This window comes from Buteo buteo, chromosome 26 (assembly GCF_964188355.1).
Source record: "Buteo buteo chromosome 26, bButBut1.hap1.1, whole genome shotgun sequence".
In the NCBI taxonomy this organism is placed as follows: Eukaryota; Metazoa; Chordata; class Aves; order Accipitriformes; family Accipitridae; genus Buteo; species Buteo buteo.
The window spans coordinates 9886100-9903071 of record NC_134196.1 but is presented as its reverse complement, the minus strand read 5'-3'; the positions used below and the strand labels follow the sequence as shown (position 1 = coordinate 9903071).

General features: G+C 35.8%; 1 protein-coding gene across 1 annotated transcript in view; it reads right to left on the bottom strand.

Moving 5' to 3' along the window:
* PPFIA2 (PTPRF interacting protein alpha 2) overlaps positions 1-16972 on the bottom strand; it is a 338047-nt gene that overhangs the window by 21428 nt on the left and 299647 nt on the right. Inside the window, exons 21-22 of the mRNA XM_075057802.1 lie at positions 14157-14250; positions 4913-4921 (exon numbers count right to left, since the gene is read on the bottom strand). Of these exons, the coding sequence (XP_074913903.1) occupies positions 4913-4921; positions 14157-14250 (103 nt within the window). The remainder of the gene's footprint in view (positions 1-4912; positions 4922-14156; positions 14251-16972) is intronic.

Sequence of the window (16972 nt, the reverse complement as noted above, 5' to 3'; positions counted from 1 at the left end):
CGGCAGAGCACGGACCCTACGGAACCCTGTGTGACTTGCTGCCTTCCCAAAGCCAGCAGCTGGGAGTCCCATGGAGGCACCGTCCTTGGGGGAACCTGATCCCAGATTTTTCCTCATCTGGGGTATTCTCATCACCCATACCAGCTAAAAGAGCAGGGTTGGCTATCACGGTAAGGAAAAAAAAAGGAGATTATGGCTTTGAGGGCCAGGGGCCCTCCTTGCTTGTGTTGGTCTCCTGCTCCAAGCAGGAGAGCAGCAGGTATTCTACAAGGCGATGGGGTTCAGGAAGAACTTTTGGCTTATTTCTTTGATTTGGTGTTAAATCCCTGCGTGACCTAAGCAATCGAGGTGCCTGCAGAAGAGGCATTGGAACTTTAAGTTCTCACTTCCATGAAAAACTTATTTCCTTTATGCTGGAATTGCAAAGTACATATTTCTGGGGAGTCCTCTGTGACTTTGCAACATTTGAACTGGCCTGAGGCGTGGTGTGGAGGCTTAGCATTATTCCAGTGCTTCGCAAACAAATACACTCTTCCAGAGCAGGAAAGCACTTCTGTTACTTCAGAGGCATTCTGGCTCACAGAGCTAAAGGAAAATATAGTTGTGGTTATTGATTTTGGCTGAAGAAAATGGGGCCAGGCCAGAAAAGGGATGCCCTATATATGCTGTAGCCAAAGACTACAGTATGATATACATAATCCAGAGGGTCTTGGCATGTAGAAGGAAAGTGTTTTGGTTTGAAAATATTTTTAGTGTAAAGTTAAAAACCTTTACTCAGACACGCACAGGGAATACAGCCATCATAAGGCCTGTGCCTCACTTATTGATATGGAATACTAAAAGGATTTTTATAATATTTCTTTCCCTTAAAAAAAAAATTTATGCTTCAGAATTTATACCTCCTTCCCTCAGAAGTTTCGTTTAAACACCTCTCAGATATTAAAGTTTATTTAAATTATATTTTACTTCTTGAACAGTATTCTTTGACTACTTCTTAATATACATAAGGAGATCTGCAGAACTTGAATTTTCAATTTCTAAACCAGAACTAAACCCAGAATTTCTATATTTTGACTAAGAGAGATATTCTTTAGTTGGTAGTCAAAGAAATCTCTGGGGTTTTTTTATATGAACTAGCACTATAGAAAAAACTCCACTCTTTCAAAATAAGTTAAAAGTGTCACGTAGGAAAAAAACATGTATCATTTGATCAATAGTGCAAATAATCAGAAAAAGGAATCCAGTGATCTGCCTATTTTGGAATATAATCCTTATATTTTAGAACAGCCTGAATGTACTGTTGTCCTTGTGGGATAGTCACTAGCTTCCTGAAAACAGGTCCCCAAAGCCCAACATTGGCGACTGCAGTTCAATTTTCCTTACAAAAACATGGAACTGATCACAGGAGGAAGAAGACATGAATACCCTAAAGCTCGTCACTCCCTCTTCCTTTCATTGCAAAGATAGGGTTTGGAGATTGTGAATAGCATTAGACAGTTTCTCTAATTTAGAAGATGCTTTGCAGGGGAACATGGGGATTTTCTCCTCACTAAGGCTTTTTCAGATGAGTAGTATATGTTATAATGTGGCCACTTTGCATTGGTAAGGAGGTAGGGAATTAAAATGTAATTATTTCCATGCTCATTTAGTTTTTTGGCAACATATGAAAACAAGCTGATAAGGAATAATTGACATTTATTAAGCTTTATTATAAATGCTATTATTTTACAGATAAGGCTTTAAAGCACTTATTACCACTGGAATGAATTCCAAATTAAAGCCATATTTTTAAAGATAACATTATTACTGTTCAAGAATAAAATCCTCTTCCTGGAGACATTATGGGAATAACTGCAATATGCTATTTAAAATATATCACTACCCTGAGCCTGGTTTTGCAAAGTCAGGAAATTTCATGAACCTGAACTGTTTAGCAGTCATCCAAAATTTGAGAGACGCTTGTATTTGTCTGTTTCAGAGAGAGTGCCTCGAAGTGGGCTGTCTTCAATTTTTTTTTTTTTTTTTCAAAGACAGAGAAAAAAAATAAAAATCACATCATGTCAAGTTGTGTTGTGGAGTTGTGTGTCAGAGAAGCGGGGCTGCCTCCCCAGCACTGACTTCTGATGTTTAATCCTCCCCAAAATGAGTTTCTAAGGATATTGTTACATCAGGCCATTTTCTTTAGCACCATTTTTCTGAGACCCAGGTACAACTGCCCAAATCATCATCAACCTACCAAGCTGAGAGCACAACTATCTTACACCATGGGGACTACGAATGCTTCAATATCCTTCTAGAGAGCAGAGGTACATGGGAGCAAAAGGAAGGGGGAAATGATAAGAGCAAACCTATGTTATTATCCTGCAAATTTTCTCCCTCATATATATCCTTTCCTTGCACCAGGAAAATTCTGGCTCTGTATCAGCAGCCCTCACCAACTCATTGCATAAAACTCAATGAACTTTTATTAAAAATAAGAATAATCTTTAAATAGACTTTGTGTCAGAAGTTAACAAGATCTTGATTTAAAGTGTGTCACTTCAGTGACATTCAATTTTCTTAATGAATATGAGGCTCCCCCCATGAAGCAAACGCAAAATAACAGGTTAGGATTTCTGGCACACATAATGCAAAGACTCGGTGTAGTACACAAAGTCCACACACTATCTTGATGAAACTTGAACAATGTTTCAACAGAGATCTTCATATTTCTGCAAATAATAGCATTTACTCTGATAGTTCTAGTAGGGTTCACATGAAAAGTCCTCAGGGATATTATATTACGCATATTATAATGTCTCTTAGTTAAAATGTAATCATGAATGTGAGATAAATTGAAAATGAGGCACAGTAAGAGCCAAATCAATCCAAGCAGAATTTAGTTAAAAATTTTGGCTAACGGGCAATTTAGATCCTATGAAATGGCCTTTACTTACAGACATTTTCTTAAAAAGATAACAGACAAAAGCATTTACCCTCTGATTATTATTATTATTACTGACACTATCATGATTATTGTTATCATGAATACTAAAATGTTTAGTTTACAACAAAATATTTTACATGATTGGTTTCTAGAAGAGATTTAGACAGAAACGGTAGGCCAAATATGCTGCATTTATCTGAGTAATCCTATGATTTCAAGTTAAGATTAAATACATCTGCCTCTCGAAAGCTAACATACTCACATTCAAAGACTCCAAAATTCAGGAGAGAGGATTTCTAATGAATTAAGCTGGATTTGGATTTTATCTTTTCTATTGTCATCTGCTAAATATTTAAGAGAGGGTAGAATCCTGTAGCTAAGGTCATTGCATGACAAAATAAGGTAGCTGAATTTGTAGAAATTAATAATGATATTAAATGTCTAATAAAAAATAATGTTACATTTTATCTATTTATTTTTCTGCAGACTATAAATGATTTTAAAGTAGGAAGTAGAAAAAAAAAGAAAAGAGATTCAGACTTGATATTGCCATATAATGCTGATTTAATTTAATCTGAAAGGATCCATCTGACTTAAAGACTGCACTAATTAAAAACTGGGTCAGATCTTGTTTCAACTTTGGTACTTAAGTGACCTGGCTTTTAAATATTTGAAATCCTCATTCTTTCTCCTTTTAGATACTTGATATAATAGACTGAGAACAATAGGCAAAATTCAATTTCCTTTTTTACAAAATGTTTTGTATCCAACTTTAAGGAGTTTTCAGAAAAAAATGACTGAAATACAGAAATCAAGATGCAACTAATAAATAAAAGTTTTTAAATTTAGAAAACAAGGAAGTATAATTCTGAATTTAATAGCATCCCAGATAACACAGATTAGCAAAGCAGATTTAACAATGCTGTAATTATTTGATATAAGTGTACATTTTAAGTATAGGGAAACTGAAGGACAGCATTTTTTTTTTTTTCTGAAGACATATTAAGTGAAGCATGTTCAGGAATGCTTAATACAAACCCTAACAAATTAGAGATGCTGAGAGCTACTACTAAAAAAAAATAAAACACCTGTGAAATAAACAGACTTGCATAACACATAGCCTTGCAATCTTGTATGTACTGTCCTGCATTAGAGACCCCTGGAGTTCCCAGGTTGATTAAATGTTATCAAATCTATTTTTATAAAGCCATTTCAAAATCACATATTCTAAATTAATGGGGTAATCCCTGTTCTCTTTGAGTTTTTTGTCCTTACACCTTTAGAAAGTTATAGCTCATACATGCTTTGAACAGATGAAATTTTCTCCCCAAGTTCCAAAAATTATTCAAGAAAAAATAACATTTGTATGATAGATCAAAGAGGAGATGAAGATTTTAAAGTTGATATCAGGTTAACAATTTTAAAAAAAGCCAAACCCAAACATAAAAAAATGAACCAGTGAAAAAGAAAACAGTAAAATTGTAAGCATAAATGAAATATTATTGTACATCTACTACACAGCATGAGGCTCAAACAGGAAAAAAAGAAATTGTGTACTCTGGATTACTAGAGTGTTTGCAAATTTGAGTCCTCTATGATTTAATTAAACAGAATTTATGCCTTAATAGCATTTGTTAATCTAGGCCTTGACTCTCACCATTTTTTCAGTGACTTAAACTTTCAAATGCCTTTGTGATTCTGGACTTTAGACCTCCCCAAATGTGTTTATTTACAGAAATTGACAGAAGTTATCTCCAACTAGTTAATCCATTCTGTTAAGCCCTACAGGAGCAAGTCCTGACCTGAATTTGTGTATGTTTTCAAGGTTTACCATTATTTTGAATACTTTGAAAGTTTTCATTTGGGTCAGTTTTATGCATGATTTTATTACATAAGGTTCACAGAAAAACAAAAAGAAATAAAACAAAGAAAATAAACATGGTGCTGAAAATGAATATGTTCAGCAGCCATGGTGTTTTAACTTACCCAGATATGCTTTTCATGAGATGGAGAGAGATGAATGGAAAAAAAAAAAGCACATAAATGTTAATGAACATATAGTCATCCATAAAAAAAAATAAAATCATATGATAGATAAAATAATACAACCATTATAACTATGAAAATCTTTCTAAGTGGTCTTTGAATGCTTTAAAGAAGTTAATGTTCTTTTGAAGAACAGATACAACTTTCAAAATGAGATTTTCATTAAACTCATGTTGGCTATTTATTAGGTACCACTCAGCACAGCACTTCTACTATCTAAAATACATATTTGTGGCAAAGATCTGTAAACACAGTGAAGGTGGAATAGATTTTCAAATCAAAGCATTTTGCCCAGATTTGAATAATTTCATAATGATTTTTGTGTAACACCAAAAATTCTGAAAATCCCAAACCTGTGGATTTAAGCAAGTTACTATAGAGACACAGAAAAATTGAGTGGACTACAAACCAAGGTTTACTTTTCTACGCACACTTTACTAATACTTTAGCAAAATATCTTACTGTAATCATAAATGACCTAGACTCGGGGTTTTGTGGTGTTTTTTTTTTTTTTTAAGTATGCAGATTTCATGCACATAGGACTAACATTTGTAATGGTGATTCTTGCTGTGTGGTATTTTAATTTGAGCAGTCATACTAATGCTAGATTAGTAACAATACTGGTATGAGTGATTTGCCCTCTAGGTAACCTAGTCTTGCCAATATAATTGGTAACAGTATCTGTAGGAGAAAGCAGGATGCCATTGCCGATAATAAACTTTCTTCAGCATCCTTTAATTGCCATCATAAAAAGAAAATTATATGCCTGAATGAAACCCAGACATGTCAGAATATTATATTTCTATTAACGAAGGATTTACAGAGATATAAAAATGCTTGGTAGACACAGCTGTAGAAAACTTGGGGGCAAAAAAGCCCGTGCTCATTAATTAAGAAGAGGTTGCAGACATTTCAGTGAGTTCAGGAGGGTGCTGGTTTCAAGATCTTAAATTTTGTTTTCACATGTGTGAGATCAGCAGAACAGCTGGGAGAGAGGAGAGAAAGTGTGATACAGAAAAGTAGATGGAAACAAATGACATTTATACACAGAAAGTTTAAGAAAGGAAAATTAAGGAAGGGAAGGACAACGAAGGTATGTAGTATAAATAAAGGACTAATTCAAACAATTACCAAATCTGATGGAAGTAGCACTAGAATTGAATATGCATTCATGATTCATGCTCATTTTCTGCTGAGCTAACTGTAACGACTAACTTGAACACCTTTGACGCAAGAGATTTTAATTTTGGACCTTTCAGAGTCTATTGAACTAGAACTCCCACTTCTTACATCTTCCTCAGAATACTCCTTTGGGTATGGGTAGAGAGAAATGAACATGGGGATTAACTGGAATGCGAGTCATTTTCTGGCAGCTTTAATGAGTTGGCAGTTTGCAGTCGCTTGGGGATAACTTGTGGGACCTGAAGGCTGTTCCAGTCTCCCCCATCATAGAAGCAGAGGATGAAGGGATATTCCTTCACTGCCTGAACATTTTGTCCACAGAATAATAAAATACAGCAGAAAAAAAATGGATCTTTAAATTGTAGCTTTCACCTTTTCATAAGGCAACCATTTTATCACCATTTTATTTGAAGGAACACAACTATTCCCCTTTGACATACATTAAACTAAAAGTTATGTAGCATTTTTTTTCCTCTGCCGTGTTTTATCCATTCTTCCCTTAAACCTTAATTCTACAGTTAATCTGACAGGATATTTGCATCTGCTGGAGACCATCATTTAGAGAGCCAGCTGCATGCATGAGGGTAGTTGCTTATATTTATCCAGAAATCCCAAACTGCAATAGATAGGCCTATATGTGTAGATAAGGCAAGGACTGGGCCCTTGTTCTGTTTTTGTTTGATTAAAAACTTGCAACTTGTGGATACAAATATCCTTATCTTTTATGAGGAAAAGAATAAAAAGAACTTGGCAAAGGATAAAAACATTATTTTTAAAAAGACAAGATTTTTAAAAATATGAGTTAGATCTAGAATAAAATGTTGTATCAATCCTTTCATCCTCAGAATAGTGGGTAAGGTTTAGTAATCCTCTGCAAGATAAATACCCATATATCCTTACATTTGTAATGCTAAAAAGGCTCCAAGTATCCAATGTAATACCAAGATACATTTTTAACATTGCAAAAGCTTTGACTGACTAATGATTTGAAAGGGTCTTCCAGTAAGTGTTAAAAATGTTTGCTAAAGGAATTAAGTTTAAAAAGAAAACTCATCTTTATGCATGTCTCAAGGATTAGACACCAGTCCGGCCAAGAGAAAACCATGGTGGACACAGCAGACAATCCTAAACTGTATATCAGAACACTGAATACTTCTCTTTCATCCACTGGAATGAGGAAATAGAAAATAACAGCTACTGAACATAGTACTGTTTGCTGGAAAGGGAGGAAGAACTAAAGATCAGTCTGAAAGCTACTAACAGCATCAAGTAGTTTCTCATAGATGAGGTAGGAAGGGAAGAAATTAAATGCAAAACTTGAATTTTCCTAATGATTTAGTAAATAAAAGATTTGGGGGGGAAAAAAGACATTGCATTCTTAAGAGCTACTGTAAAAAAATAAAACATGTACATTTAGGATATAATGGTGTTTAATATGCATTAAGTATACAGGAACATTAGATGGATGGCACAGAAAAAGACCTTAATTAATCCAATTGGATTCATTTTTTCAAAATGTGTGCAATTAAGAAAATCATTAGAAACAGCTATTTGTATACTGCAGAGGACAGATTATCTGTAGTCACAAATACACTATGTCAAATTCTAATTGCAGCTGCACACATAAAACTTAATTAAAGGGACATTGTGTGGATTCAAAATCAACTAAATGATAACTACAGTGGTTCAAACTCTTATTCCACAAAAAGGTCTACCTAGACACTTTTTCAAGTAGCCTGTTAACAGAGATCTAACACTTAGGTTTGCCTGTAACAAATGGAAGTCCCAGTGTTCTGTTTTCTTTTACTGATTTTATTTAAATGTGGATTACCACAACATGAGGTCTATTTTTTGTGATTTCTCTCTATCATCTCCCAATTTTTGAGGGATATATACAAATGAAAACCAACAAAAGAAAAGGACTGAAGCATTATTAGCAATTTGTCAAATCTATCAAAGGAATTTATCAACATATATCATTCTTTCTTTTTCTAGGTAGAAAGGAAGAAGAGTCAATTAATACAACATGCTCTTCTGTTCATATGAAAGTTACTGCTCTTTAATATGTACATCTCTGTAGTCAGCTGAGACTTAACAGCACTGCAATTCTCTCTGCAAGGTTAATTATAAGGCTACGAATACTAAGAATTTCTTTTTACACTGTAATTTTACACATGAGAATTACTTAGTCCTTGATTTTACAGGTCTTTATTCGTGTATGTAAGTATATGTACGTGTCCTGGCATATCAAGGCTTTCCTGCAATCCACTTGAAGGCAGGAGGCTGTATCTGGCAATCAAAAACCTGTACCTGCAGAGTGAATCTCCCCAAAACAGGTTCCTAGGAAAGAATGGTTTACTTCGATTTTCCTTGGAAAACATAAACCTCACATCTTAAGCTTGTTTGGAAATGTGGAATTAATAGATTCTTGGCCAGAGTCAAATCAACAAAAATTGAAGAAAAGTGTGAAGCTAAAGCTCTGCTCTTGACCCACCCTAACACCACCAGATGACTAGGAGTGACAGCATTATGACACAGTGCAGTTATTTCACTGGCTATGAGGTACGTAATGACTGTTATTCAAACATTCATACTAATAAACTGGGGAATTCATCAGCTTCTGGGCTGGAATCCTGTCAGTATGATCCAGGCTGGCTGACTTGCATGTGAATTTTTTTTCCACGGAGATAATTTGTATTTGGGATTGCTGAGGATGCGATGGCATAGGCCAATCTCAGACTGCACTAGCAGTGTGCACAAGGTCAAATCCACCTCCCTGTGACAACCTAGGACTCCATAGCACTTGAATCTCTCTCAAGCCTTGCCTTACGTTGGTGCCTTGCACAGGATGAAATAAACACATCCTGTGAAATATCAGTGATTATGACCAACCATTACACACTTTTACAGAAGACATATATGTCTTGTCTGTCTTCAGCATGCTTCCTTCTTCAGGCAGATACTTACTTGCTGCAACATTGCATATTGTCGCAGATCAAATAAAACTTTACATTTGAAAAGGATGTATATTACTGGTGCTCAGAGCTATGCTGCGCTTTGAAAGACAAAGCAAGGCTCTTCAGAGCTGTATTTGCCACCAGTGTGGCTTTTGGGTAAGGACAGTTTGACATCACTCCTGAGCAAAACTGTGGACGAGGAGAATACAACTGATATTCACTAGGACAGTTATAGCAAAAAGAGAAGCAAACTTGGCTCTATTTCTTGATAATATTTCAAGTTTGGCTGAGTCCATTGTGTCCATTGTTAAAGAATATTTTTAGAAAGGGTTCATCATATAGGTATTTTAGTTAAAAGGACAGAAAAACATTTATAGAGCTTCTGTTAAGCGCCCTAATTTGCTACCTGATATAAGGTCAGTGAGGATATGTGTTTTTTAAGGGGGATACAGATAATTTGATTTTAGGCGCAGTGTTATCTACTCTTTTTCTGAGGTATGAATTGTCTTGTGGGACACATGCTGATCAACTTCTGCTGTCCCAGAGGACAAAATATGCTTGTATCCGAACCCTCCGCAAACCTTTATGAGTTGCGATAGAAACTGAAATGACCTGAAACTTCCTACGCTGGGTCCCAGCTTGGGCTATCACAACACCCCTGGGTGAAAGCCAAGGCCAAGTTATTGTGCACTGTCATATTATTTGGTGCAAAAACACCCACAAAGGATGATCTTATGAACAGCTGGAATAGAGTATACAGAGTCACAGAGAAAAGGTACCTACAAAGTCAGAATTGGGAATTAGGTAACCATTTTTCGCAGGGAGACTGATTACTTGCTAGAAAAAAAGTACTAAGAGAAAAGCTCCATTCCTCATTTCAGTGATGGCTGCCTTCTGGAAAGTATATCTTAAGCAAATAAAATTTATGATTCAAATGAGTGCAAATTATTTGAATCATTAGGGGACTCAAATGTAATGGTGACATAGAGGGTATCAGCACCATTAATGTTTTTAGTCCTAAACTGAGTTTTCTTGAAGAAGTTACTCGTTAGGCAAACAGGCTCCGAGAGTCAGACAAAAGGCAGAAGACATTACATATAAAATATTAACAGCTTTTGTATAGAACAAGTGAAGTGGAATATAAAGGCTAGTTTAAATAATAAAAATGCAGTGCATTATTCTTTATCACACCCCAACATCACTTATTTTCACCAAATAATGGAATAACAACCTAAATGCTCTGAATACCTCAAACATTCATTTTTTGTTTTCTAGGACTGCATGCTCGATTTACAACTAGCAAGACTTAAAAAGTTTTAATATTAACTAGAGCTGTCATATTTAATGTCTGAGAGCAAACATCTATGGATGATTCAGGCAACTGAAGTTCATCTTTTCAGATGATTTTAGGAACATGTTGGGTCTAATTAACAAATTCTACACAGCTTCTTTAATTTCTCTTTGATGCCTTGGGACAAATACTTGTTCCTAATAAATCTACGGTAATAACCAAATGTTGGATGAATAGGGACTCTTGTTTGAGGTTTATAAATGTCTGGCATATCACTGAGACAAACTGTTAATTACATTTTAATGATGCCTAAGTAGTCAATTGAAACTGAAAGAAATTTTACATCTAAATAGCATCTTCTAAGCAAGAAGCAGGAGAACTTTGAAAGCTGTTTTAATGACACTATAATCACCAGAGAGGGTATTGGTCTCCAGAATTACCATATTCTCTCATGAAACTTTTCAGAGTGAAATGTATTATTCAGTAATCTATTCTCTGCATGCAAATTGTGCTAAAATAGTATAACACGATGCAGTGTGTTTGTAACACCATGAGGCCAGAGCAGGGTCAATGCACGTGGCCAGGACACCTGGAGGACCACTAGTACCTACTGCTGGCGGTAGCTCAGAATTTGAAACATCGTGCTGCTTCGTCCCTGGGGTAGGGGCATCCTTGCTGCATTACTGATGAAGGTGAATACATTAAAAAATGCAAAAGTAGAATTTTAGCATTTTAAGGTATTTTTCACTTAAGAGATTAATTCAACTGAAAGAAATACCATGGATAACATTTTAACAGGAATTCATCTTTTTATAATAACTTGTACCCAGTTTTAATTTACTAACTCAAAGCTAATTGCAAACTCTGGTGAGTTAATGAGTACCGCGAGAATGTGTTGATCACAGTGATGAATCAGACCTCTGGTTTCACGTCAAGGAGAGAATCCTTGCTTTCCTGCACCAGAACTACCATTGATCTGAAAGAGAAGTTTGCTGAGCTGTTAACAGGGCTGAAAGCCATTTCACTTGACTTATGTGTGTAAGAGAGAAACACAAGTTCAGTATGTGGTATTATTCCTGCTTTGTAGAAAAGGGAATTGGCTCTGGGATCACTGTTTTGTGGTTGTTTTTTTTGTTTTGGTTTGGGTTTTTTTGTGTTGTGGGTTGTTTTTTTTTTGTTTTTCCCCTAAGGAAGTGACAAAGTCAGCATAAAGAAAGCTCTCCCAGACCTGAAATGTAATACAAAGGAGTCCTTCCCTGCTTTAGCCTATCCTCTAACTATCCTTCTGGTGGGCCTGGTTCTCTTGGGGTGTTATGTCCTAATCTAAACTAAGCCATAGAAACGCTTACAATGTGAAGTGCTCTGCTCTCTTTGTTCCAGAGACAGGGCTCAATGTCTCTGCAGGGTTTGTAGAGCCTGTTTAGCAGTAAAAAGGAACAAACACTTGGACTTAAATCTTACTGCTACATCATGAGATAGCGAATTATTCTCAGACTTCTCTTAATACGTCTTATAAAGCCCTCATACACATTATTGTTATCCTTAATGTTACACAGCATAGTATTCTCATTTGCACTACCCAAATCAGCAATCTTGCAGCTACTGCAGGTATTTGAAGGCTCTACTTCCAGAGGGAGTTATGTGTTGTTAAGTATTGGCAAAAAGGAATCTGACCTACTGAGACAAACTTTTCATTTAAACGACTTTCTGGACTGTTTCAACGTAATACTTTCCAAGGTAAGACATGCAAATACCTGACTGCATTTTTTACAAGGAAATGTTATTTCTATTACACCCTATTAATAGCTTGCCACCCTAATGACTATCATATACATGAGATTCTACTGAATTATCTCTAACACAAAATGTTACATTTTTCCCATATTAACAGTTCCTCTACAACTATATAAATATAAACTAGCAATGTATGTTAACTTTTCTCAGATAGTAACCTAAGAGGAATCCTAAAAGCAGTTGTAAGGATTCCAAAGTAAGAAGACAAACAAATCTAAAGGAACAGGGAAAAAATTAAAAATTTTCATGACATAGGTATATAACATATACTTAGGAGAAATACTATACAGTTCAGACTAGATGAATAGTCATAGCCACAAAGGAAAGATTCCTTTCCTTCCACCAGAGAACATTTTGAGTATATCTAATCCATAAAGAACCAAGGACAGACAGACACAGGAGAAAGAAAGGAAAGACTTGAAAAGCAGAAAGCATGGAAAAGTCTAATAGTGTGAGGTTAGACAGAAGTCTAATAACAGGTTACCTGTACACCTACTATTTCCAGACCCCAAACTTGGTAGCCACTGTCTTATATGACGTGTTAGATCTTATGTTATTTTATCCAGTTTAAGGAATTAACATATGAGAAAGTGAACAAAACGAACACATTCGTCCCTTCAAAGTGATTTCAGTACTGTGGTACCTTCAGTCCTCAGAGCTGAAAGATAAATAGGGACTGCAAAAAAGAGGCTGCTGAAAAATCAATGATGTTCTTTATGAATGGTAACGGCAGTCTCAAAGATGCTTTCTACATTTAGTAAAAAAAGCATAGTAATATACTCTCTACATCCATATATTTCTAAATGACTAACGAGTGATAAAAATGTATAGATAAGAAATACAGGGACATGACTCATCAACTGCAATATCCCTGTGAATGTTATTGTGAGTTTCTTAATTGAATTTAAAATGTTTCTTCTCTCTCAGCTAGCACAATGACTGCTTCTCTATCTTTAATTGCTAAATTGAGGCTGATTTAAGTGGAACACGTATTTGTGCATTACATGGATGTGTGCATTTAAAGTTATATTTCATCAGGAGCTTGATATGAAAGTAGTGATTAAAAATATTCTACATACAAATTTAAAGAGAAGCTGAAACATTACCCCTAGATTCTTTGGATTAGAATTGCAAATTCTCTTGAAACTTTGCAAAGGAACATTAAAAGACTGAAAGAAACCTGAAAACCCTACAAATTTTAAAAATGAGGCCTTCAGAATACAAATAATAGCACTAAAATTAATGGTTATGGATGAAAAATAAACCTGTTTGCTTACAGAATGAATCTGCAAAGCCATTTCTAAGTACCATCTTTTTTCTCTGACACCTTCTAATTACACTGGAACTGTGATGCTGCCAAGAGATTTCTTTTGTGTTTGTAGCTTTATTTTAATAGTTCTCCTTAGCTCCTGGCAGCTGCTATGCGTCAGTTTACTGGTTTTACAAGGAGGTGCACCAAAGACAGCATTAAATTATTACATAATTTATGCGAACAAAAAGCTAGGTTGCCGTGTGCCGACAGGCAAAAAGAAAGCGAAGCCTTTGACTTCTATAGACAGAAATAATCATGTGTTCAATAGATAATGCAAAAAGTCTTTTCTTCCCTTCTGAAAAATCTATGTAGTGAGTCATTAAATGCCTGGCTATTTTTTAAGAATTGCACAGAAGGCAAACGGCACGGAATTAATGACAATGTGAAATAGAAAATGTCTCTCTCTCATAAACCTATGTTCTTTCACAAATGAAACACTATTGTACAATTGACAGACTCTAAATATTTTTCCCTGTATTTTATATGCAGCTATAAAAACTTTTACACTGGAAAAAAACCCATGCTAAGTGGTAAACTGCCATAATAGATGGTCTTGCTTCTCCTTACATGTCTGCGTAAAACCAACACAAAACCTGACATTTGAATCAAGTTTGAGCCAGTGAAAGTCACGTGAAAAAAGGTACTCACTTTTTCTTTAGTCTTCGGTCCTTTTCTGCTTGGGTTCCAAGTTTGCCTAATCCCAGAGATTCCTGAGCTGCTGCCTCTGTTTCCATGTAACCTCCTGGAAAAGATAAGAAAACAACCCAAACCCCACTGTATTTTCCCATAGCCCTTTCCTAGTTCCCTTCCTCAACCCTTCAATCCCCCTCTCACCCACCACCATCATCTATGTTTGTTTCCTTAGGCCATGACATCTGGGGTTTGTGGAGACCATCTACCACCTACAGAGATAAATTCTGGCAAGTGTTTACTACATGGGAAAGAGTAGAAGTAGAGGGAAAAATTGTTTCCTCCTCCATGTGTTTAGCAGAAATGTATGAGAAAAGCACGCTGATGTACTTTGCCTGTTTTTCTTTGCCTCCTAAGGCTCAGGCTCTTGGTCCTAAGTAAGCAATGCCTTTGCCATTTTTGAATCTTAGTTGGGAAATGTACAAATGAAAGTGCCTTCTCAAGAACAGTAGCATTATTATTGACATAAGACAGCATCACTTGATGTTGTAATACTAAAGTCTTCATTTTGCTCTCACAGAGTCTTAGAGTCTCCAATGTTGTTATCCCTGCAAACTCCCAAGCCAGAGATGACACAAAGAATCTTGTTGGAGAAGTAAAAAGCCTCCTAGGTCTCCCTGGATGTATCTCATAGGCACCTAATTCCTGTCAAAGTCATGGGAACTTGAATAGCTTGCATACAGTGACAAGGGAAGCTTGCAGTAAGCAAGGACACCTGGACCAAAAATCAGATCGTATTATAAACTAAGGACACGACTGGTATTGTATGATCCATGCTGATCATACAATATGTCCACTAACATGACTTTCCTAGTGCAAAAGTGGAAAGATGCTCTGACTTTTTTATTGCTCCCTAGATTCAAGGAAGAAGGGACCTGCTCATGGAGCTGTCAGTACGGTCTCCTGGCTCTGGCTCCACGCTGTCCTCTCATTTGCACACGTATGTGTGCAGACAGAGAGGCTGCAGCACTTCTTTGAAGGCTGCTTTTCTCCTGTGCTGCTATTCAGAAGGTATGTAACTGGCACAAGAAGGAAGACAAGAGTATGGTAAACATTGGTGCTTGACTCCATTTGGCAATGGCAACTTCTTATTTCTCAGCTAACGGATAGTGAACAACTGTAGAGTGGACACTGGCATAATTAAGAAAGCACAGTATAAATTAAAAGATTTATATTCCAGTTCATTGATTTTTAACCATAAAATAACAAGTAAATGTTACATAGTGAAATAGCATCACAGCCTTTTACAAGTTACATTTACAGGCACCTCAAACAAGTGAGAACAAAACCTACTGCTGTATCATGTTTATGACATTAACTTAGAAAAGCCTGGTTTTAAGCTGTCCTTTCAAAGCAGGTGTAGTTTTCACACTCCTACTTGTCTAGACAGAATTTTTCTTTATTAAAGAGGACACTACTTCTACAAGTCTCCTGATGAGAATGATGCTTCCAATGACAAATGCAGGAAAAATGAATGTATACTTTACTTCATCGGCCTTTCAAAGTTTTCCAGAATATCTCAGGAAATGTTTCTTGCGGACTCTGGAGTAAGTTTTTAATTTAGCAAACGGCTGTATCAATATACTGCACCTTTCTGAGAGACAGAGATGGTGTGAGGGCAGTGCAATGAGGGGTTTATCACAGACTGGAACGTATTCTTGGCATAATGGACTTCACCGTAAGACAAACGCATCTGGTCCTTTGAGTAACCCAGGGTACGTTGTACTGGATTGAGGTGATTGTGCCTGTCAGTATCTTCGGCATGCAGATGGCCACAATAAAGGTTTCCTAGCAAGCTGACCTTTGCATACACCATAGAGATCAGCTTGCCTGGGCAGGGCTAAAAATCCCTGCAATGCATTGTTTGTTTTGGGGACTAGAATATTTAAAATGTAACATGGGAAGAATATGTAAGTGTCTAGTGTGGTATTCCCCAAGTGAGAGAAGACTGGATAAGTTTAAAATCAAACAAATAAATAAATAAACAAACCAACCCCAAAAGGCACTCGTGCTCCCTGTGACATTCCTTCTCCCTCTCCAATATTTAAAAGAAATCTTGAAGAATCTAGAAATCTTGAAACTTGATTCTAAGAAAGATCTCCTAAAGCATGAATTTGCCTTTGAACAATAATGCAAATAATTTAGCAGAGATGGTAAAAGTAGCAAATTATAAAATAACAAAGCTATGGCAAGTTTAGCAGTTGAAAATGAATAATTTCAGAATTTTGCAGGGAATGCAGAGCAAGGAAATCTTTGGGATGATAGCCTGGCTCTGTTGAAGTTAGTGATAAAACTTTGGAGGTTCCAATATTACTTCTTAAATATGAGTATATATTACATGTGATTTTAGAGATATTATAGAATTAGTTACAGAAGTATTATGCCTACTTAGAGTGTAAAATATCACTGGGAACCCTAATATCCTCTGCATTGATGTGAACTTTTAAAGTACTCCTTTAAGTGTGTGCATGTGCAAATATGCATATAAGAAAACAAATTAATATTTCTGAGGCTCAAAATTACGTTTATTACCTCTTTGGTATTTGACATGCTATTGAAGAAAAGGTATTTTCCATATTCAAAAATATAAGAAGTATGTAACTATATCAAATTGGAATGTTTAATTTAAGCAAGGAATTAAATGAGATTCTTTTATTGATTTTGTATTATAAATTTAGGTTATGAAAACCATACAAATATATTGCAGTGCAGTAATGATAGGACTTACTATCTAGATTTCTGTGATATGGTATCTTACTATAAATAGACCTATT